General features: G+C 38.7%; 1 protein-coding gene and 1 long non-coding RNA gene across 15 annotated transcripts in view; one reads left to right on the top strand and one right to left on the bottom strand.

Moving 5' to 3' along the window:
- Positions 1–23991, bottom strand: part of FGD4 (FYVE, RhoGEF and PH domain containing 4) — a 192541-nt gene that overhangs the window by 3948 nt on the left and 164602 nt on the right. For all 14 annotated transcript variants that reach the window (XM_014865995.3, XM_070494675.1, XM_070494679.1 and 11 more), the window contains 9 exons: positions 21322–21460; positions 19040–19098; positions 18562–18708; positions 12161–12333; positions 7907–7937; positions 7598–7690; positions 7149–7274; positions 3457–3597; positions 684–824 (listed from right to left, as the gene is read on the bottom strand). In XM_014865995.3, the coding sequence (XP_014721481.3) occupies positions 684–824; positions 3457–3597; positions 7149–7274; positions 7598–7690; positions 7907–7937; positions 12161–12333; positions 18562–18708; positions 19040–19098; positions 21322–21460 (1050 nt within the window). The remainder of the gene's footprint in view (positions 1–683; positions 825–3456; positions 3598–7148; positions 7275–7597; positions 7691–7906; positions 7938–12160; positions 12334–18561; positions 18709–19039; positions 19099–21321; positions 21461–23991) is intronic.
- The window catches only part of LOC106846944 (uncharacterized), a 92551-nt gene that overhangs the window by 30067 nt on the left and 38493 nt on the right, over positions 1–23991 (top strand). The gene's annotated exons all lie outside the window — the stretch shown is intronic.

The raw sequence follows: 23991 nt of genomic DNA, 5'->3' as shown, positions 1-23991 counted from the left end.
TTCTCTATGGCATATGTGAATTGCCAGCAACACTGCTCTTGTGCTTTGGGGCCATTATTAAGTAAAATAAGGGTTACTTCGACACAAGCACTGTGATGCCATGACAGTCAATCTGATACCCAGGACAGCTACTAAATGACTAACGGGCGAGTAGGTAGTGTATACAGTGTGGAGATGCTGGACGAAGGGATGATTCACATCCCAGGTGGGACGGTGTGAGATTTCATCATGCTACTCAGCACAGTGTGCAATTTAACACTCATGAATTGTTTATTTCTGGAATTTTCCACTTAATATTTTCGGACCATGGGTAACTAAAACTGCAGAAGGCAAAACTGCGAATAAGGGGAAACTACTGTATTTGCTATTATTATAAAGTCTCCTCCTTCTTGCTTCTCCCTCTGCTTCATTCCCTTCTCCTCATGCCCTTTCCTCATTCGACTCACCTTTTCTCAAACCCGCTGAACAGGAATGAGAGAAGGGGACAAACGATTCACAGGGTAAAGAAATGATTGGCCACCAAAGGACTCAACCATTCAAGTAAATACACTTGAATTTTAGTCACTCATTATTTTTCAATTGTAATGAAACACAGGGCCACTGCCTGAGCTCTCCGCTTCCACAGAGGAGCGGTGGGAGGGTTCGGAGTTCAGAATCCCTGCAGACGGACGCGGTTTAGATACCTGGGGGGCACCATACATGTACAGCACGAGAGGGTCTTGTTTGGGGATCACACACCAAGCTTTCTGCCAAGGCTTGGACTTCTCCATATACTGAAGAAAGCTGCACACCACGCTGTTTCCAGATACTTCTGCTGATTCAATCTAGAAAAATTTAATGAATAGAAAGCGAGAGTGAGAGAGACAGAAATTGAACACAAAATGAACCAGAGAGAGAAATAATTCAACTTAAGGGCACATTCATAAAGTATAATGTGTTTCTATAAAATGTCTCCTGGGACTGTCCCAAAAATGGTTCATCTGCAATTATGATTTAAACACTTGTCCAGACCAATTACTAGCATAGGAAAACATTTAAGTCAATTTTAACTCCTTGCATTGCCAGACCTCGAATTTAAATAAAGTTAAACATTTTGTGACTGCTGAGTATATAGGCACGTTTCCTAGCTTGCTACATGTATTATTTCATCTAATCCTCACACCAACGCTGAGAAGTTACGCCTTTCATTATCTATAAGGTTCAGACATGAAAGAGCTTTCTCAAGATCACGCATTTGGGAATTGCCGTGCCGGCATTTGAACTTGTAACCACCAAGCTATACTAACTTCAACCATGTAAAAACGCAATAGCAAAGAGGCAAATACTGACCAGCAATCTTTGTCCTGGAACCTGAGATAAGAGTTTTTACAGACGAACATTTAAAATCGATTTGATGATAGAGAACACGAACTTTGGACTCCAATTAAGTGAAATGCTCTCTCTCTTCCCCTCAAATAATTCCATTCTTATTACCATATTACAAAAATTTATACAAAATTATTACTACAGTTTGAATTTTGTGAAGAAAAATTTGTGGAAATTTGTTTTCTCGTGTTATAGAAGTAACACTCTCAGTTTTGCCCCTTGGCCTGCAAAGACTAAAATAGTTTCCCTCTGGCCCTTTACAGAAAAAGTTTGTTGACCCTTGGTCTAGAGTACATAATGAATTAGTTGGCACAAAGCAAGTTTCAAATATGCATTATGTATGTTTGTGCATGTGCACACATAAATACTTATATTCTATTTATGGACTAACACTATATAGTTATTTGATTAAATGTTTTAACCGAGTAATTGATTAATTTCTTCCCCAAGTATAGGTTTTTCTAGAAAACTACTTACAGATTTTAATTTCATAGACATAGCCTGAAACTCACCCCTTAAAACAAGCTGACTCATTCTACTCGGCCAGTCTCATCTGTTGCTGTTAAGTCTTGAGGCTGTGTTCCTGGGAGCCACTAAAGTGTGTCTTTCTACCCTCCCTGCCCGAGAAAGCCCTACTTTGGTCTGCTGTACAAGCAACATGTATACCCTAAAAGATTTCAGAGTTATACCTGTAGCTTGTGGGCCTATACTTCTTAACCTCAAGTATAGTTTATATGGCTCTATATAGTTTTATGGACCTTGAAGTTTATGATCCTTTTTCAGTTAACAGAAATGACTTTTTATGCTTATACGGCATAGATGCTCAATGAATACTCACTGATTCTTAATAGACCATAGAAATTCTTAATAAACCAAGTATGTCTATGACTTTAGATACATGGAATTTTGATCATGAGCCTATTCTTCATAGACTTTCCAGACTATCTTGAACTTCCTGCCACAAATGCGTTAATATAATTTATTCCTTATGTTGTTAGTATCTTTTGGTATAAAACTCATTGCAGATATAAGCTGCATTATAATTCTCAGATTTGGGGGTCTGAATTTATTTAAAAACATGAGTCAAGTCACTTGTGAGACATTTCAATAATATTTTAATGCAGTTATCAGATTACTGTCACTGGCTATTAAACGATGCTTTTAATGCAGTAAGTTAGAAGAGTTTTTCAGGTAATAAGTACTTTAATCTAAATTTTAATAATTTCATGCAGTGGTTTCAAAGCCAATATAATGAAACGGAGAGAAAAGCTTTTCTATCAAAAAAAATACCCTGTAGGGGCCAGCCAAGTGGCATAATGGTTAAGTTCACATGCTCCACTTCGGCGGCCCAGGGTTTGCGGGTTCAGATCCTGGGCACAGACCTACATACCTCTTATCAAGCCATGCTGTCGTGGCATCCCACACACAAAATAGAGGAAGATTGGCACAGATGTTAGCTCAGGGTCAGTCTTCCTCAAGCAAAAAGAGGAAGATTGGCAGGGTCAGCCTGGTAGCACAGTAGTTAAGTTCATGCACTCTGCTTCGGGAGCCCAGGATTCACAGGTTCAGATCCTGGATGAGGACTCAGCACCCCTTGTCAAGTCGTGCTGAAGTGGCACCCCACATAAAACACAGGAAGACTGGCAACAGATGTTAGCACAGGGCCAATCTTCCTCACAAAAAACAAAACAAAAAAAAGAGAGGAAGATTGGCAACAGATGTTAGCACAGGGCCAATCTTCCTCACGAAAATAAATAAATAAATAAAAATACTGAAATAATTTGGGCATTAGAAGAGATGACAATTAATATTCTAATATTTGACTACAGCTACCTCCACAAAATCAATATATCTCACTCTTAAATGCATGTTGATTTAACATAGCACTGCCCCTCTTCCTTTACATAACTGAGTATAACCCCAAAATTCAGCAGTATAGAACAAAAATATGAATCTTGCTCATCATTCTCCAAATTGTTATATACTAAGAGAAATAACAAAATATGTTATTTGTATTCTTCAGCATTACAAGACAATGCTATGTTCCTCTTACAAAAATCTAAAAGATACCCAACATTTAATATTTCATACCTCTAAAATTCCTTTTCTTTTCTTTTCTTCACTGTCTGTGAATCCACTTATTATTTGATAACAGTCTTTACAAACTTTGCTCAATTTACCACCATCATACTCAAGTTGAGCTTTGTAATCAGAACACTTCCAACAAACCACCTTAAATTTAAAAAGATAATGAGAGTGAATAACCATATTTAAAGAATAATAAGATTTAAGCAATAATCAGTTATAGTAGTAATAAGTGAGAAAGAGTTTAATATAAAGGGCAAATTTTTATTAGACTAAGAATATCCGCAGGAACATTCGAGTTTTTATCATGGTATTACAATGCTGTTTGTGATGGGTTCCGCTTGCTCATCCTCTCTTCCTGGCCTCTAAAGCTAGGAGATCTTCAAAGGCTTGGTCTGGACTTTTGTTCTTCATGTTCTGGATGTTTCATCAATATTCTCCCAAAGTGAACTCATGATCTTCCCTGCCCTCAGCGCTCTCCTTAGCCTACCTCTCACAGTGCTCCCCCTCTCACAGTGCTCCCTATGACAGGAAATAGCACAGCCATCTAACCAGTCACGGCAAGTCAGAAACCCAGGAATCATCCTGACACCTCTCTCTACCTCACCCCAAAGAGTCACCACATGACAAAGTGCTGCTAATTTTACCTCCTAGATATTTTCTCAATCTGTCCATTTTTCTACATCTTCCTGATCATCTGAGCCCAAGCTATTGATGTCCTAGTTTGGGCTATTATAACATCATGACTGGTCCTTGTAGCATTCTTACTGGCCTTCAGCTTCTACTCTTATATCCCTCCAAGCTATTTTCCAAACAGCACCAGATTCTCTCTTAAAAATGTTAATCTGATATGTTTCTCCTCTATTTAAAATCCTTCAAAGTCTTCCCTTGGCTCTTGGATAAAGAACAGATTCTTAACCATGGCCTACAAAGTCCTGAATCCTCTGCCCCTCTCACTCTGTGTATCCTCGGTGACACTGGCTTCATCCAGCCCCTAAAGTGCTGTGCTGCCTCCCCCTTTCATCTCTGCTACAGTGAGTTAACTCTTGTTCATCCTTCAGACGTTGACTCAAATCTCACTTCCTCTAGGAACCCTCCACCAACTTCCAGATGAGAGCATGTCTTTTGTCACTGTGTTACTAAAGTTCCCTGTGCTTTGTTTCATGCACTGATTAGAATTTAATCATGTACCTCTGTCATTATTTGATTAATGTTTGTTGCCCTCACTCGGCTGTAAGCCCTCTGAGAGACTGTCCTGGTATGCTTTGCTCACCAGGTAAACATTTACAGAATGCCGATTAATGAATGACTATAATGCAAATGCATGTTATTGCCTAGCGAAGGGTATTTTTTTCTAATTATTAGATGATAACTGTTAAAAAAAATCTTTCCAGTTTAAAAAATTATCTTCTTACAAAAAATAAACAATGTAGGAGAGGATGTGGAGAAAAAGGAACTCTCATACACTGCTGGTGGGAATGCAAACTGATGCAGCCACTATGGAAAACAGTATGGAGATTTCTCAAAAAATTAAAAATAGAACTGTATGACCCAGCTATCCCACTACTGGATATTTATCCAAAGCACTTGAAATCAACAATTCAAAGAGACTTATGCATCCCTATGTTCACTGGAGCATTATTTACAATAGCCAAGATGTGGAAGCAACCCAAGTGCCCATCAACTGAAGAAGAGATAAAGAAGATGTGGTATATATACACAATGGAATACTACTCAGTCATAAAAAAGGCAAAACCGTCCCATCTGCAACAACATGGATGGACCCTGAGATTATTATGTTAAGCAAAATAAGTCACACAGAGAAAGACAAACATCATATGTTTTACTCATATGTGGAAGATAAACAAACACATGGACAAAGAGAACAGATTAGTGGTTACTAGAGGGGAGGGGGTGTCGGGGGAGAGAATAAGGGGTAAAGGGCACATATATATGGTGAGAGACAAACAATAATGTACAACTCAAATTTCACAGCATTATAAACTGTTACGACCTCAATAAAAACAAATTATCTTCTTGCTACCAGAAGCATCTTTTCCCCCAATTTATAGTGGACAAACTACATTTAAGAAATATTAGTAAATCTTTTGGTTTAGATTCACAGCACGTAAAATTCATGATAAAAAGCTTGTTTGTTGTTTTCTCTTAATTACAATGAAATTACTCTAGGATTTAGAAATTAGACATTTCTGATCCGCAAATTCATATCAACTAGTATCTCATTTTATTTTCTAATCATATAGTATTTTGATAACCCAGAAACATATTTTTGTTTGTTTACTGATGCATGTATGTCAACACCTGAAAGTTTCAAGCAACCTCAATGATAAATTTTAAAAAGTCTTACTCTGAGGAAAAAGAGATGTTTGCTATCAATTTAACTTTGATTATAAAACTGTCTTATTGAGTCAAAACTTAGGAACGTAAGTGAGAATAAAAGAACTATCAATAAGAATTGTTGCACATAAGTATATTAATGTATATTCAATCATGACGTCAAAGGCCTACTCTTCTGTTTACTTGTTGCTTTTTACAAGAAAGAGTGTAATCTTCGACTTGGTTTACAAGGCTCTCTAAAACCTGCGGCTACCTCTCTCCAGCTTCATCTCATGCTTTGCTCCTCCTCACTCTTTCCACGTCAAACAACTCAATCACTGAAAGCCTGTCATCTGCCTTCTCTGGCTTGAGTTGCTGAATTTTGTTAGAGAAAAATCACAGCCATTAAATGGACCAGTGTGTCCTTAAATGTATAATCATGAACCTCTAATGGCACCCAGAGCCCATCTGTGTTTCTCTGCTAGGCTCCCTTCTCCCTGCCCAGAGACAACTACTTCATACTTAGCCCTCTTTCTTGAATCTCCCCACCCCTCTTCCTTCTCCCTTCGTTTTCAGCTGATGACTTGGCCTCATACTTTAATGAAAATATAGATATCATCAGACGTAAATTCCCTCGTTTCCCACCACCAAATCGAAAGCACACCCACATTTGCATCCATCTTTTCCCTTTTTCTTTCTCATACAATAGAGGAAGTTTCCCTCACCCCTCAAAAGCCTGAACTTCCACTTATGCTATAGGTTCTACCTGTTTTCTCAAAGACATCAACTCCTTTGGTTATTTCTCTCTCTTCCTATTTCTTACACCACAATTCTCCTTACTCATTATGCTCCAGCCACATGACCTTTTGGCAGTCTCAAGAATAGACCAAGCTCTTTCCGATATCTGGGCTTTTGACATACACTTTCTTACTGCTTGAACGCTCTTCCTGCCTCCCTTCGTATGGTTAGCTCATTCTCACCTTTTAGAAATCAGTTTACAGAGAAGTCTTCATTTTTCTAATTAAAATTGGCTCCAAATCCTCCTCTGTTACCATTATTCTCCATTTTTATTTCTTGAGTGCTTCCTTCTTGCATTTATAGTAATTCGAAATGCTTATTTGTCTATTTACTTGACTTTGGTCTATTTTCTCCGTTAGAATGTAAGCTATGTGAAGCCAAGGGTCATTTTGCTTGCCATTTTTCTCTATAACCCAGCACAGTGTTCTGCACATAGTTGTCACTAAAATAAGTTTATCAGTTAAGTGATTTATTGAATGATTTTTTTGGTATTTCCCAAGTTGATGATTTTACAACACTCATATAGTTACTAGCAACCTTAATGACAAAGAACTCTCACTTACATGTCCACATGCCCGACAGTGATGCCTTCTCCTTGTCAGTGCATTGAAAGACTCTTTGCATTTCATACACATTGTTACTTCATTATCTCGGATCCATCGTGGGGCTCTTTTCCCTAGTTCAGCAGTCTAAAAAAAGGAAAGAGAGAGTCAATTTTAATAGGAAAAAAACTATTTCCTTTTATTTACTTATTTAAAAAAAAACCAAAACACTTTGACAACATTGTTCATACCACGTTCTGAAACTCAAGACCCAGGAAAAGAAATAAAAGGTTCAAAGACGTTTAAGCAGTTCAAAAGGCATACACTATTGTATTCATCTAAGAAGGAATGAGATTCTGCCTAAATAGCCAGTTCTAGCATTGCAAAGGAAAAAGCCTGGATGACAAAATGACCAGACAGCTCTTCTGCAATTGCAAAGAGAAAGGAGTGAAGAATTTAACTCAACTTACAGAAACCTCTGAGTGAATGTCATTATCCTTTGCAATTGCATTTCTGAAGGTTTCATGTCTCTGATGGAAAGCATCAATAGTCTCTTGAAGGGCCTAAAATATAAATGAAAGTTAAAGTACACATTAAAGCATTGCATGCAAATTAATGCAAATACTTTATTAAACAAATAACTTTGATGCGAACCACCTTAAAAACTAAATGACCTTGTTCTGATGACTACAATATTGTGCACAATACAACAATATGGGCACGTCTGTGTACACATACAGTTGCCAAAAAACAAAAATGAAAATAGAAATCAGCTTTACCTTGATCCATTCTTCTTTGTCTTGCTCAGAACTACAACAAAACAAAATTAAAGTGAATGCGGAGAACAGTAATGAGTTACATCTGGTAAATAAAACTATGCTTTTAATGTTGGTGTAACTTTCTGGAAAATTCAGAGATTTCCAGGAAGGAGTTACAATCAAAATTAAACAATCTCTGGCAAGTGAACAAATAAATTTTTTTTTTTTTAAAGATTGGCATCTGAGCTAACAACTGTTGCCAATCTTTTTTTTTTTTTTCCTGCTTTTTCTCCTCAAAATCCCCCAGTACACAGTTGTATATTATTTAGTTGTGGATCCTTCTAGTTGTGGTATATGGGATGCCACCTCAGCGTGGCCTGACGAGTGGTGCCATGTCTGCGCCCAGGATCCAAACCACTGAAACCCTGGGCCACGAAAGCGGAACGCGCGAACTTAACCACTTGGCCACAGGGCCGGCCCCCTGAACAAATAAATTCTTATACAGAGTTTTAGACCATTCATTTACTTTGGTACACATAATTTTTGATGGGGAGAGTTAAGTTTAGCTTTCATTAATACACTGCCCTGACAGTAAGTTTAACAACCATCATCTAATTGTATACATCAGGTAACTCTGTAGATCTAGCATTATACTGGATATATAACTAGTGTTCCAATTCACCTTTATGAAAACACATGAGGATTTTAAAGGCCCACCTTAGAAAGGGTTTCGATTATCCTTGAGAACCTAAAATAGCTTTGTAAGTCATTAGGGAGCTATTTAACATTTCCTTTGGTAAACAATTTAATTTTATTTTGCTAGGAGGCTTCAGGCAATACCATACCTAACCCATTATAAAGCAAAACAAAAATTTTAAATGCCTGTAGGAAGGAAGTTTCACAGATTAATGGACCCCAGTATTTAATAATTTTCTGTTGGGAAAAAATTTCCTTGACTATAGTCAAGTCACCTATTTTCATTATTTCATGTCCCGTGCAGTGAAACCAGGGGCCAACTTGCTTTAACTATGCTCAGTTGTCTGTTTGAAAAAGTAGTTAGATAATGCATTACTAAAGCCTGCCCTACAGATAACATCTCTAGTGCTTGGGTCACCTTGGCAATAAGTGGGGTGCTCAAGTCTTTCAGGAACTGAGAGTCGACTCCTTGTCCAGTTCAGGCTGGTTGAGACCACCAATTCATCAACTGGGCCTGTGCGGATGACTGATAAATGACCCTTTGATGTCAGGGAGTTAAAAACTCCACCCTCAAATCATGGGAACACTGCCATTTTGTGGACATGTCTTATGAAGAGCCATGAAGCTGGACCATGCTTTCACAAATCATCAATTACCTCACTTGTCCTTAGCTCCTTTCATCTATCCCCACACTTCAGACCACCTTACCCCCTATCCCATAAATAACCCAGAGACCCCATTTTTGGGGAGGCAGATCTGAGATTGATTCTCCTGCCTCCTTGCTTGGCTGCCTTGAGATTAAAACCCTTTCTCTGCTGCAACCTCATCATTTGGTGATTGGCTTACTGTGCGACAGGCAAAAACCTGGTTTGGTAATAATAGCTTACATAGCTGGCTGCTTGTCATATACTACATTAGAAAAATCCCCTTTAGACTCTGGACTCAGTAAAATCTCCAAATTGAGGGATTTTGAAGAGTGTCAAAGAGGTTCTGTTTGTCTGCATGTGTTTGGTAGCTAGGGCTAAGTTTGAGCTCCAGCCTGAATGTCACATGCTTCGGTCCCACAGGCATCACACATGCATGACTCTGGCAGGAGCTTTGCTCCTGCGACACCATCCATCTTTCCAGCAAATCTATTATTGAGCACCACGATGTGCCAGGAATGCTGCTGGAATGTGTGCCTGTCAAATGGAAGACTGCTTATTGTTCACCTGGGGATCCTTAGACCAAGAGCTTTGGTGGAGGGGCTTCAATCTTGCCCTTCAAAAAAGAATTGTCCCTACTGCTGTGCCCTGCCTCCACAAAACCAGCTCTATTAGCCTGGAGCATAGTTATGAGCTGCTTTTAGCCTTTTATATGCAAAGAAACTTGACGAGTCTTTAATGCTTTTTTGTTTCACTTTCTCAGACATGGCAGATTTTTTACTGTTTTGTTTAATTGACTTATTACTATATTTTTATATCCATTTAGCAATAGAAAACCACTGAATAAAAACTACATAAAACTGAACACTTTATATTCTTTTGAATATGGAAGAGGAAGCAGCATGTAAGTGGTCAGTCTTGAGGTTGACTTGTTGAGCAAAAAAAGCAGAACCCTTTTTTCCCAGTTGGCTTCAGAAGTGAATTTTCTTTAAATATCTCCAAATATATACCCAATCTGGGGTTCCATGTAATCCCTCTGACGCTCTAACTTTCTGGGACCTTCAGTGTTTGTTTCCATTCTTGCGAGAGTCATTATAGACTAGATGAAAAGGAATCATTTAATTCAGATCTTCAATTCACCATATAATCATAAATATAACCAGAGCCAGCAGATTTGGGGAAAAAGAAATTTAAGAAAAAATGACCGTGTTTTCAGTCCTAATGGGAATGTATCCAATACTGCATATTAGAACTGTACAAAGTGACGACTGCCTGTACTTAAGAAAATTCCTCATAAGTCAGCCCCATCCTGAAGAAAAAACAGCCCAACTTGCTAATGGAGGGCATTTAGGCAATCCAAGGAACCTTGATAATCTCTTTTCTGCTGTCCAGACACATCTCTTGGGTTTGCAGATTTGGAAGTACGCTGATATTTCAGACCCAGCAGCACCTTCATTCTTCTGCAATGAAGACTTCTGTGATGATAAGAACTATTGATGAGTCCTCCCTGTGGCCAGGGCCAATCACTCAGTGAGTCAACCACTGAGTGAGGACTTGGGTCAGGAGCCTCTAAGCACAGCATCATCCATTCTTCTCTTGGGTTTGATGGCTGGACCCCAAATCCCACCATGACAAGGTAGGAAAACCGTGACATTCAAAGCTAAGACCTCCACCATTTTAACTCATGCTTGAAATGCCTCCTTCTAATCCTCAGAGAAGTCCCCTGGCAGCTCCCTAAACAATGCCAGGTTCAATATAAATTTTCTTTGAGAAATCAAAGAACTAGCCAGCTCTTTCTTCAAACTTTCCCAGCCTGCCACATCATCCATAACTGTAATTTCACCAGTTCCCTGACTCCCTGGGCACAGATTCCTGCTAAAATGATTTATTCTCTTTTGAAAGACTAAAGTTTAAGCTCTTTTTTTTTTTTTAAAGTTTAAGCTCTTATGCAGTTAATAAATACAAATATGCAGGATGAATTCACCTGAGCAGCTAGAGCCAATGCTATTGGTGCAAAGGAACAGAAGGGCTCTCTGACTCTCCACAGATTCTAGGGTATCAGAGCCATCAGAGCCGTGATTGGTACTTAACCCTATGATCAGTGACCTTCTGGAATATCCCAATTTTCACCATGCTAGGGGGCTTTACAGAATAAACAGATGACAGTCTCCTACAGCAGGGATTTCAGAGACCTGACAGCACTCTGTCTTCCAGAGGTTCATGCGTGAGGTGGCTGTGATCTACTGCAGTGGTTCTCATGTTTTTTTCTTTCCAAACATGGTTATGCTCCGAGGATGGATGCTAGAACTTGAGCCATTTCTCTCCCATTCAATAAGGCACATAAGAAGAGTCACCTCTCCCGGAAGTCATGGTTACTAGAGGCCACTGCAGCTCCAAATGGTCTCCGTCATGTATCTGCCAACTGTGGCAGGAGAATTATCACCTTTTCTACCCTGTCTCCTCCAAACATCCTCCCCATCAAAATGCCACGTCTCATGAAGGCAGAGCCTCTGAAGGACTGAGAGTTAAACCTTTAACATTTAGCATGGAATAACAAACATCTATAAATATTTATGGATCAAAATGAGAGATGAAGGGAGGAAAGGTTAGGAGGGAATCTTTGCCTACCAGACTCAAAATTCTGGCTTGAATGCAACAACTTCAATCTCTGAGCACCTTGTAAATCTGAAGAGTCAATTTAATTTACTGAATGCTTACTCTCTGAAAACCAGGATCCTAGGCACCAGGGGGGAATCAAAAGGGAAGACATGATTCCTGCCTTTCAAGAGCTTACATCTCTCCACTTATGTCCATCCAGAGTTATCCCAGAGATCTGTACAATCTACTTGGGAAAGATGCTCAGAATTATTCTGTCCTATGATTCATTCTGACGCTTTTGGAAAGCTGTGTGATAGGAAAACTGTGGTTATCTTACCTGGCTTGCAGTTCCAGTGTTCTCTCCTTCCCAGATACCTGGAAAGTGTGTGGGTATTCCTCATTGTGAGTCTCTAGGATTTTCATTCCATCGATGCCAACCCTGGTTCGAACTGTGAATTTAGAGCCCACCAAGCTGAATCTTGGCACACAGTACAGCAACATGTTGTTGAACTGCAAAGAGGCAGAACACATATCAATAAATAGGAAAACAAAGAAGAGAGAGAAAGGTGACCAACATTGAAAGTAGCCCTAGACAAAAATTTCAAGGAATTTCTAGGGAATGTCATACTTTCTACGTGACCAAAATTATTTAAATATTATATGGAGATTTCATGCTTGTATCAAAATTATCATGTTTTAAAAATTTGTAACATATTTCCCTTGTTGGTTCATAAATATTTTGATATTTAAGTAAACCAATCATCATTTTGTACTATCAAGGAAATTAGTTCAATTAAATTCAGCAACAATATATTAAGGATATTCTATGTACTAGAAACTTAAGTTCTCAACTATGTAAGTTGAAGCCGTTAGACAACAAAATGTCTAATTGTTCTCAGAGAGCAAGTCTACAATAGCTGTTAGAGGAAAAGAACATATTTAGTATTTTTACCAATGTACTTAATGTTCACTTAAAAAAAACATGCATATTATTAGTTTAAGTTTCGTTAGAACATATGAGGTTAGCACACTAAACTCTACGTAAAAAAATAAGTCACCATTTTATATTGCCCCATATCTTGGTTAAGAATTTGTCATGTACAAATTAACAGAAAAGTCATCTATTTTAGCAAAAAGTCTTGATCTACTTTTAAAATGAAGGACTTTACTTTGAAATGGAATCAAATTATGTGTAGTGCCTTGTTTCTAGTTAACAAGGAACAGCTCCTGCTAATCAGGACCAAGCAACAATTTGGGGAGGGTATTTAATTCACTTTTGAATATATGAAAATATGCAAAAGAATGAAAGTCTAAATATTTGGGTTAATTTGAAGGCAGATTCCTAAAGAAGGTCCATACATATCTTCCTACTTCATATTTAATGTTTCTAGGGTTATATATATTTTTATACAAGAGCAACTGCGGACTTAAACCCATATGTGCCATGTAACCCCTCATGTCTCAGGATCATTATTTGTGAAAGTCACAGGTTGTTGACAGGATTGAATGAGGAAATATCCTGTTTTCCCAGTCCTCTGGCTCCACACAGCCTTTAAGACAAGAAAGGTTGGCGGATAGTTAAAAGATTTCAACATGTTTATGTGACATTGTCCATTGTACTCATTCTGAAAGCAAATTTCTTACCAGTTGTTCCTCATACGCTATTTTGCAACTTCCTGTAACCAGTGTCATATATTTCATTTCCACACTGGATAATGCCCAAATAAAAAGGCACTAAATGCAGGTCATTAGACATATCTCAGCACCACATTTCCATTTCTAGAAGAGGACACTAATAACCTATGCTTTATCATTAACTGTCCACTGTATTCTCAGTATGGCAATCGTAGTATACAGGATTTAGAGATTTGACAACCCTCTGAAAGGTTCTCACCACCATCCCAGCTTGATTAAGGCAACAGCTTGCCTGCTAACTGTTCTTGTTAACATTGCTCTCTCTCCCTCCTGTCAAGGCCTTCTCAGGTGGGGATCTGGTCAAGGCTGTGAATGGTGCAGCAGGAGCTGGGGAGCTGCCACCAAAATGGACAGGGCTCACACCTTCAAGACAGCAACCACTACCCAATTTTTCCACAAACTGAGCAACAAGTGTAATGTTATGGCATAAAACTTCTCAGATATCTAATACTTGTACTCAAGCTTGCTTTATAAAGTTCAGCAAAGTCTTGCTATTTTATAGAAACACAAGTCTATGAATATGGAAGTTCTCAGGATTTGCATTTTGTAGTTACGCTCATACAAGATGACAGCCTATCTTATGATATGTTTCTCTCTCCCTTTCGTGCTTTCAGGATTACATTTCCCTTATTACATTCTCTGTAAGTGAGACTGTGCATTCTGAATGGTCAATAAATATATGTTAACCTTACATAACTCAGATTACCATGTATTGCTAATCTATAAATACCTTTTTCTTCTTCCTAGAGGTGAAGGTGAGAGCTCTTGAAGGATACAAAAGATTGTTTACAAAGAAGTAGATGCCATGTATGTAAAAGAATTAGGTAGCTAGTCCTGCTCCGTCTGTGAACCTTGCTCCTGTGGCAAATACCACCGTCACCTTCTCTCTGGGTTTCTGATACTCAAAGACGGAGTTACAGTAACTGTAGCACCAAGTAGACAGACTTTCCCTTTCAGTGTAGGAAGTTCCTTTTGTTCGTGCCCAAAGCTCAGAAGTAGTTATGGACCAAGCAAACTCTGGCTGGCGAGGCGAGCTCCAGAAGTGCTCAGTTTTGCTAAAACGTAGAAGCAAGTCTCAATTTTATTAATAGCACAGGGGCGTTCCTCCTCCTTGACTTCCAGTGTTGCTCAGCTATTTATTTCAAGTCTCTTAAAAATATGTTTGACTGAAATAATTCATTTCTTTTTTCATTTAAGATTTTTTAAACTTTTTATTTTTCCTCCTTCTCCCCAAAGCCTCCCAGTACATAGTTGTATGTTTTAGTTGTGGGTCCTTCTAGTTGTGGCTTGTGGGACACCACCTCAGCATGGCTTTGTGAGTGGTGCTAGGCTCGTGCCCATGATCTGAAATGGTGAAACCCCGGGCCACTGAAGCAGAACGCGAGAACTCAACCACTCGGTCATAGGGCTGGCCCCTGAAATAATTCATTTCATGTCTCACCAGTGATAGTTTCATGACAGTTTGTTTTAGAAGGTAAAAGTACACCATTGGAGAAAAATCTAAATCTGTCAAGCTGCAAGGAAATAAGGAACAGAATTCCAAAGAGCCAAGAATAAAACCTCACCTCCTGGGTTATTCTTTGGGGCGATTATTTTTTTTTTTAACTTTCAGATGTCAGGTGTGGTTATTTACTTAGTCAACAGAGCGCCTTACATTAATATAAAAAATTATGATATGAAGGCAAGCAAACATGTGAAGATCATCTGAAAGCCGAAATCAGAGTCTAAATATAATTCGGCTTTTCAGACAAGTGGAATATCCCTAGAGGAGAAAATAGAGAACCAGCCCTCATTTTCTTTCTAGAGAGGAATCAAAATAAAAATGGTACTTCTGTGGTTTCTACATATAAAAAAAACAAGATGCTCTATGGGAATAAAAGTGTGCTGGCAAGAGGAGAGGTTCTCTGACAAGTACAGTACCGGAGGGGGAGGATTAAATGAACAAACACCACAGGAAATGCTTCTCAGATGGTCTTCAAAAGACGTGTGTGGCTTTCCTAAAATTCCTGCCGTATGACTCCACGCTCCTGGGAGGCAACGGCATGATACATTTGATAGCTTATAATAGCTGGAACAAGATGTGTCCTCTCCTCAAAGTCACTGCTGCTGTATCCCCCCCAAGGCTCTCTGCCACCTGTCCTGCAAGGAGCTGCTTAGTTTGCTCTGTATCAAGGTCTTCAACCTCAAACGATTTCCAGAATAATTTTCAAATGTGAAAATCAAACCAAGGCATGTGGCTAGACAGAGCTGAAAGTTTAACTCTAGAAATTGTAACACTAATGTGGAAGAGGGGAAAGAAATATTACCGAAGCACCTAAAGGTAGAGACCAAGGAAAGACCACTGACTCCCAGGCATTTTGCCTAGAAATTGTATCAAACATCTCTTTTTTTTTAAGATTTTATTTTTTCCTTTTTCTCCCAAGGTCCCCTGGTACACAGTTGTGCATTTTTCTTAGTTGTGGGTCCTTCTGGTTGTGGCATGTGGGATGCCGCCTCAGCATGGCTTGATGAGCAGTGCCATGTCCGTGCCCAGGATCCAAACCAGTGAAACCCTGGGCCGCCAAAGCAGAGCACACGAACTTAACCACTCGGTCACGGGGCCAGCCCCTAAACATATCTTTTTAATCTGTATTTTTGATGCTTTCATATCCTGGGGCTTTGCTGACACTGGAGGAACTGCTCCTCTCAGGGTTATCCAGTCCCTAGAGATCATAGATAACACACCTGTGCAAGCATGCCTTTTGTATGGAAACCAACCAAACCAGAGCCCACACCCCAACCATCTCCTCTATCGAGCTCTTACACTCTGGGCCAGTATTCCCCTGCCCTCCACCCGCTTTGTCCCAGAGCCTGATGAAATTATCTGATTTAGAGAATCCTAAACCTGTCTACCTTGCCTTGCCCATTCCTTCTCGCAGAAACCACAGTAAAGGTTCTTGTCCCCATTTTCTGCTCACTCCCTCTGCCTCCTGACTGATCCTGGTGCATTCTCGTGTAGCTCCCCCCAGTGTGGCATGCCCCCTCCCTTTGGATCTTGTGAGCCTAACTACCTTTTCAATGGAAATCGTCTCCTGATCTGGTGGCCTCATCACACCTGAATAACAAAACCTACATTTCAAAATAAATAGACCTCTGAAGCCTGACAGGACATTGCACGTCCTTGATTTATATTTAGCTCTCTGTATAACCTCTGTAAGGTGACATAATTCTGTTGAATTCAAATGAAGATTTTTATAGTTAATTTGGACAATATCTATACATTTTTTAAAGTTATTCAGATATAATTCATATACCATAAAATCTACCCTTTTAAAATGTACAGTTCATGGTTTTTAGTATAGTTGTAAATTGTGTAACCATCACTACTATGTAATTCCAGAACATTTCATGACTCCAGATGGAAACCCTATATCTATTTCCTCTTCCCCACCAGCCCTCAGCAACCACTACTTACATCCTGCCTTTATGCATTTGCCTATTCTGGACATTTTATATAAATGGAATCATACAGTGTTGGCCTTCTGTGAATGGCTTCTTTCGCTTGACAAAGTTTTCAAAGTTCATCCATGTAGCATGTATTAATATTTTATTCCTTTTTATTGCCATATAATATTCCACTGCATGGATATAACACTGTTTACTCGTTCATCAGTTGATGGACATTTAGGTTGTCTCCACATTGGGCCATTATGAATAATTTGGCTACGAACATTCATGTTCAAGTTTTGGGCAGACATATGCTTTTAATTTTCTTGACTTATACAAACTAGGAGTAGAACTTCTGAGTCATACGGGGACCAAATGTTCTTTTTAAAAAATGAGGGGTCAGCCCCATGGCTGAGTGGTTAAATTTACACACTCCACTGTGGTGGCCCAGGGTTTCGCCAGTTCGAATCCTGGGCACGGACATGGCACCGCTCATCAGGCCATGCTGAGGCAGCATCCCACATGCCACAACTAAGAATGTACATCTATGTACGAGGGGGCTTTGGGGAGAAAAAGGAAAAAAATAAAATCTTAAAAAAAAAGAGAGAGATACTGAACACACTCCCTCTGCTTGAGAATTAGTTCCTATACATTTTCCTTTTAAGGGAGGCTGTAACCAGACAACAGAAACCTCTAAGCCGTCAATGACAGCTCATACTATGGCTGGTGAGATGATTGCCTTGCAGCAGAAAAGTCAGACATGAGTAACATCCAGGAAGGTATTGTGTGCCAGTCACTGGGCAGCCTCTTTACCAGTGTGTCTTTGTTTCTCTGCCTTTAATAACAATCATTATAATAGCTAACATTTACTGAGCTATTACTCAATGTTAGCTTATTGTTACTCAGTGTTAGCTATTATTATGATTATTATCATATCATTAGATATAGAAAGGAAGTGGAATTAACAAAGACTAAAAATGTAATGGCCTGAATGTCCCCGGAAGAGCTCTTACATTTGAGATGAGCCTCAGACTAACTGTCACTTCCCAGAAGTGAAGGAAGGGTTAGGGACTGACTGCAGTGAAAGGAACTATGTAGTAGACTCATGTAGTTTTCACATAGATGTTTTAGGCACAAGTTTTACGACCCTACCTATATATTTCTTCCAACTAGAAAGGTTAAAAGTAGCGATCAGAGGGTTTTAGGAAGAGAGATGTTGTCAGGAAATAGTATGCCAACAAAATATCCAGGAGATGGAAACCATTAGCCTGGAAGAATGAAAGGAAAGAGAAAATCTAAACAAAAGGAGGATTTCAGAAAGCATATCATATCCACATACGCACTGATGTCTATGATCATCATGGGAAGATTAAATTGTCTTTAGTATGTGAAATATTTAAAAAAAAAACACAAAAAAACCTTACCAAAAGATTTGTGTCCTTAAAATAACAAGTGTCAGTTACTAAGGACATCCCCTTATGTGGAATCCTGACAGTGTTGACTAAACCAGGTAGATATAATTGCTTTTGTCAGCAAGCAAGCATCCTACTTTTCTAAGACATATATAACAATTTCATGAATTATTCCTATGTGACTTGTTCACACTACAATACTCACTAAGAAAAGGTAGCGTTCTTGTGCTGACGTGTTCCGAGCAGCTAGTTTGAGGATCTGTCCTTCTTTTATTAGTTCATTTGAAGGATTTACAATGTCTTCTTCTTCTCCCAACATTTCATAAATCTCTAAGAGTTTCTTTAGGTTCTCCTAGGAAATTAAAACAAAACAGCACGATCAAATGTAAGGAGGTTTCACCTTAGTGGCTTTAACAATACACTGACCTTAGCTAAAATATGGACAATTCAGAAGGGACTGGGACTAAGCATAAATTTTGGTATAAAATGTGTCAGTTACGAGCAAATTGAAACCTGGGAGAAGAAGGGAGAGAATTATTCCAGATAACACTAAATATTTTGTAAACAATCTTTTTCATTCGCCTGTATCAATTCATTTTGGTCCAAACCTGTAGATAGTGTTAGGCTATATCGTTGACAATTACCTAACTAGAAGATTCCTGTCTCCTCTGAAAACCACTTACCATTTTTCTTATTGCACTATTAGAATGGCTTGCTGCTGTAGATATAATTTCAAGTGATTCTAAATGGGAAAAAAGAAAAGTAAATAAATATACTTTGTCCTTACTATGCTGCTAGATAGCTGAGTAACATACACTACAATAAGAAGAAATCTGAGACCAAAGACGCATGATGAAAGCAGGGGCAATTTCTATTTACAAACTGGATACTCTCAAAAGTTCATTTGTAAGTCTATTACTTGGAACTTGAAGGGTATTTCCTCATTGAAAGTCATATGCAATGGTTAGGCTCACAGGTGTATGTAATCCGGAATGGACCTTCCAAATCAACAAACACCATGTACACTAGTTTGGTACCAGGCACTTTTGCTAGGTGCTTTCATATGTATTATGTCAATTAATTCTTAGACAGCCTTGAATGGAAAGTATATTAGCTCCATTTGGCAGATGAAAGAAATAGAGAGTAATATGACTTGGCTAAGGTCACACAAGTAAGATGTAGGGCCACATTTGAACCTAGGTCTTCTGACTCAAAGTTCTACAACATTTCCGTAGTAGTAAGGATTTTATTAGTTTCATGAGCAAATTAACTACTGAGCATAACCAACTTCTTGGGGAAAACACTCACAGTTCTAGCCTTGGTCAGTTGAAAGGGAATCTTCAATGCCAATGCCAATGGAGGGTGTTGTTGCTGAGGCAGGTAGTAGGGAGAGATGGGAATGGGACCCTCTTTTGGTCTGGGCAAGGCAGGGGCTCCAGGAGTGCTGGTGAAGGGCTGTGGAAGCTGAGGCCTCCTGCTGGATCAACCCCAGGGAATGCTTTCAATCTTAAGCCATGTCCTGCTCCCCTCTTTTCTTTTCTATCTTGTGGATGCTGGTCTGCTAAATTCTGTTACCACAACAACCTCTGGACCAAATTTTCTGTCTTCTTTGTTCCACTGCTGAACAGAATGTACTTTTGCTGCTTTCCCCTCTACTTTTAGGTCTTTAAAAGTACTTCTATGATTTCCTTAGAATTTTAGTGTAAGTAGCAATGGGAAACCAAAAAGAGTAATAAAATACCCTACTAAGGTATTTTATTTTATTTTGCCCATTTTATCATTTTTGACATAGGCATCTTACGTGAAGTCAAAGTCTCTGAGTAAAGAAGAAAGTGAATTATTATTTAAATTTTGGAGAACCAGCCTGATTTAGGCAATTCTGTGCATTTTGTACAGGGTCCAAGGTGGAGGGAGAGAAAAGAAGACGTGCCACTGCCCAAGGGACCAGTTTGAGTAGCAGCAGTAGACATCCCATCTCCAATCCTAATACTAGTTCTGCCACTAAACCAATCACTCAGGCCAGATGAGTGGAAAGTGGGCATGAAGTGGAAAGTGGAAGAAGATGAGTCAGGATAAGTCTAAACTATAGAGGGAGAAAGGGGAGAAGAGAAGTTCCTGTGGTCACCGACTCACTTAGATGGTGGGAGAAACGTATCAGAGACAGACAGTGCTCAAAAAAAGACCCAGGCTCAAAGACCAAAGATTGTGTTTTGTGTTCCTCATCTTTTATAAAGTTTCGCTTATAACAGAAGACAAGAAATTATTAGGGAAAGTAGCAATGTTTTAAGATTGTGCACCAGTATTGTTAGTACTTATTGAATACTAACCCATTTCTACTTCTTAAATTTTCATTCTTCCCTTCAGTTAGATAATTTTTCTAAAGTACATGAGAAAGCAAAATTATTATTGAATTTGAGCTTAAAATGTCTTTCATTATGATCTAACGAAAAAATAAAAGACAACTAGCAGAAGAAGAATAAAGTTTTCTTGGAGGAAATGTTAACTGACACTAAAAAAGAACCATTTTCCCTTCTGTTTTAGGTTATGTAGAGCCAACTCTCTTAGGTTATTTTTACATAGTAAATGTCATCTTAGCTTTCCTGATATGCTCAACCTATCTAATTAACCAGCAGCACTAGTAATTCTGAATGGTTGTATTCTTCCTGTGAGAAGGTAATTGTGTATTGCTATTCCAGATGTCTCTAAGACTATAGTTTTGAATTTCAGAGTTAATGATTAACGTGAAACCAGCATGAGAAATGTGATTTGCATTATTCTAAACCTGTGATTTGGGTTCAAAAGTGCTTGCCTAATTGAGGTGTTGATAACAATTCCAGTGAGGCTATTTTCTGGCAGCAATATTTTACTAAATTGGCTGTGAGACCTATCTCACTTTGGAACCACAAGGTTGTTTGGCCACTATATTATCCCATAATGGAAAGGGAGTTAGAGGGGAAGCATTTACTTTTAGCATCATTCCAATCCGGAGAATCAGCGGGCAATTTCCTTAGGTAGTCCTTAAGGAGCATCTCATACCGGGGAATTCGCTGAACAGGTTCTAGCATGTGATGCTGCAAAGTCAAGCTCCCACAGATCTTCTGTTTCTGTAATGAGAAAGATTTTTAAAGAAAGATTTAAAAATTAGGCTAACCGGTTTACAAAAACTTACTATAATAGAGAGCTTTCATCAAGGGCAATACTTTCCTACAAAGTGTGGTCCGTGCATTAACCACCTACGTTAGATATATCTTGGGTGTTATTAAAAGTGCAAATTGTAAATCTCATCCCAATCTATGCAACCATGATCTTTGAGGCTAAGGCCTGGGAATACGCATTTTAAAACACCTTAGATTCTTATAACATTAAAGTTTGAGGAATAGTAATCTAGTTTAAGAACAGAAAGGAAAATCAAGCAGAATTTTAAGCAAGAAAATTCCAGATTGCTGGCAACCACTTCAATTAGTCACTACAAGGGTTTGTAAGGTCACATTATTAAATCAAACTCCAGAGGTTTTCAAAGGAAGCATCTATTTAATAAGGTTCACTAAGCACAACTGTATTAAATGACTTTGTACTCAGCAGAAACGATTTCATAATAAGGCTACCATGAAAGTCATTTCCTTTGAACTTAAAAAAGACTCCACAAAGAAGAATAAAGAGATCTGAGCATCTTATTATCTGTCAGAAAATTTTAATTTTTCATTAAGTCAGGACATTCTTTTCCATTAGAAACCAAACTCTGTAAATAGATCTCCTTTTCTTAGGGCGAAATTGAGTCTATAGCACTTGTTTTCACTAAGCTGTTAACATAAGAGAGGGAAAGATTACTTGAAAAATAAGATGTATTCTTGTTCACATTAAACAAAGCAGGAATCCTATTAAAATATTTATTGAACTCATACCGTGATCAAGGCACTGCAGAGTATAAAAGTTGTATTAAGACATGGTGTTTGCATTCAAAGCAAACAAGAAACTAAAGGCTTCACAGAGAAGGGAGCATTTAACATGATCTCTGATGAGGGCAGGCTTTGGTGGGAAGGGAAGTGAGGAAGACCAGAGGATAAATGCGGGAAGAGGGACCTTGAAGAACAGGCCCACGGTAGTGGGGCGGGAAACGTTCAGTAAAAGGAAACAGTTGAGTTTTCTTGGCAAATAAGATATTTACAGGGCAACAGGAAATGAGAAAGAAAAGGCAATCTGGGGTAATAATGTCAGGCTGACTTCAGATTTGTTTCACCTAATGCAGATTTTCATGGAGGAGTTTGAGATCAGATTTGAGCTCAATTAAGATGAACCTACTACAATGTGGCTTTAGGAAGACATGGAGAAACTAGTTTGGAAGTTAAAATTGTAGACCAGGAAAAAAGTAAAAAGAGCCTGAAAATGGCATGAAAGCTGAGGGCTAATGGCTTTCCTTAATAAAGTATAAAATATTAATATGATAAGTTTAGTTATCTCATTTGATTTTCTCCATGAACCTATTGTGTGTATATATATCCTGGAAAATATTACTGATCTCCAAATTTTTAGATGAAGAAACTGCATCTCAGAGAAGTTGGGAGAGTTTCCTAAGGTCAAGTGACCATAAGTGGCAGACTAGGATTCTAAACTGGTTAGTTGATTCCCAATTTAGCACTCTTTTCACAACCCCATCATTTACTCATAATAGGGAAAGGATAGACGCTGCAGAGAAAGAATTTTAAGATTTGATAAAACAAGAATGACTACCATCACCATCATCATTTAGTGAGCATTTACTATGTAACAAGCTCCATGCAAAGCACCTTGAATATATTATCTCACAGGCAAATGAACACAGATAGAGAATGAGGAAAAGTGATGAATCAGGGGTAAATCCAAGTTGTCAGACTCTGGAGAATGAGAGAATATTGGTGTTGGCTAATAAATCCAATCACATGGCCACAAGCTACTCTGTGCAAGCCACAAAAAGTCAGATGGAAAAAATGTTTAGGAGCTAAAAATAGGAATGGAACATGTTGATTTTGTTTGATAGCAAATGTTCATAAAGAATTGTGTAACCAGCACTCAGCAATTTGGGGTAGAGGAATAGACTAGAAACAATGATCCTAGAGGTATCTGTATGACATAATGGTTAAAGGCTTGGGGAAATATGACATCATTGAAGATGTGAAGACAAAGAAGATTCAGGAGGGCAAACCTTGTATTCTGTCTACCTTTCAGTATTAGCAAAAGGAGCTGGCGAAAGAATCAAAGAAGGAGCTAGTGTTTAGAAAGCTAATGAGTGCTTATTCACAAGAGAACAGAGATATTCAAAAAAAGGACTGAAGGAGAAGAGGCAAGACTTTGGCTATGGCTGAGTGAGGAGACGTAATGACCCTCCCTGTAAAAAGCCATGATACAGCTAGACAATTGATAAAACTATCATTTCGGCATTTTGGAAATCGAACAAAGGTGTATAACAATCTGAAGAGTGTTCAGGCTTTTAAAACTGAACTTTGGGTAAGAAAAGCGAGAATCTGTGTTATTCTGGCCTGGGGCTACCCCCATTCCTTTCCCAGCTCAGTCAACATGAAGGGTCTACCAGAGTGGGGCAGGCTGTAAGGACTGGCAGTTTCTCTGCTGAAGCTGAAGAGGGCGCATTTGATTTGCAGTG

This window comes from Equus asinus, chromosome 22, assembly GCF_041296235.1.
Source record: "Equus asinus isolate D_3611 breed Donkey chromosome 22, EquAss-T2T_v2, whole genome shotgun sequence".
In the NCBI taxonomy this organism is placed as follows: Eukaryota; Metazoa; Chordata; class Mammalia; order Perissodactyla; family Equidae; genus Equus; species Equus asinus.
This window is presented reverse-complemented; position numbering and strand designations above follow the sequence as displayed.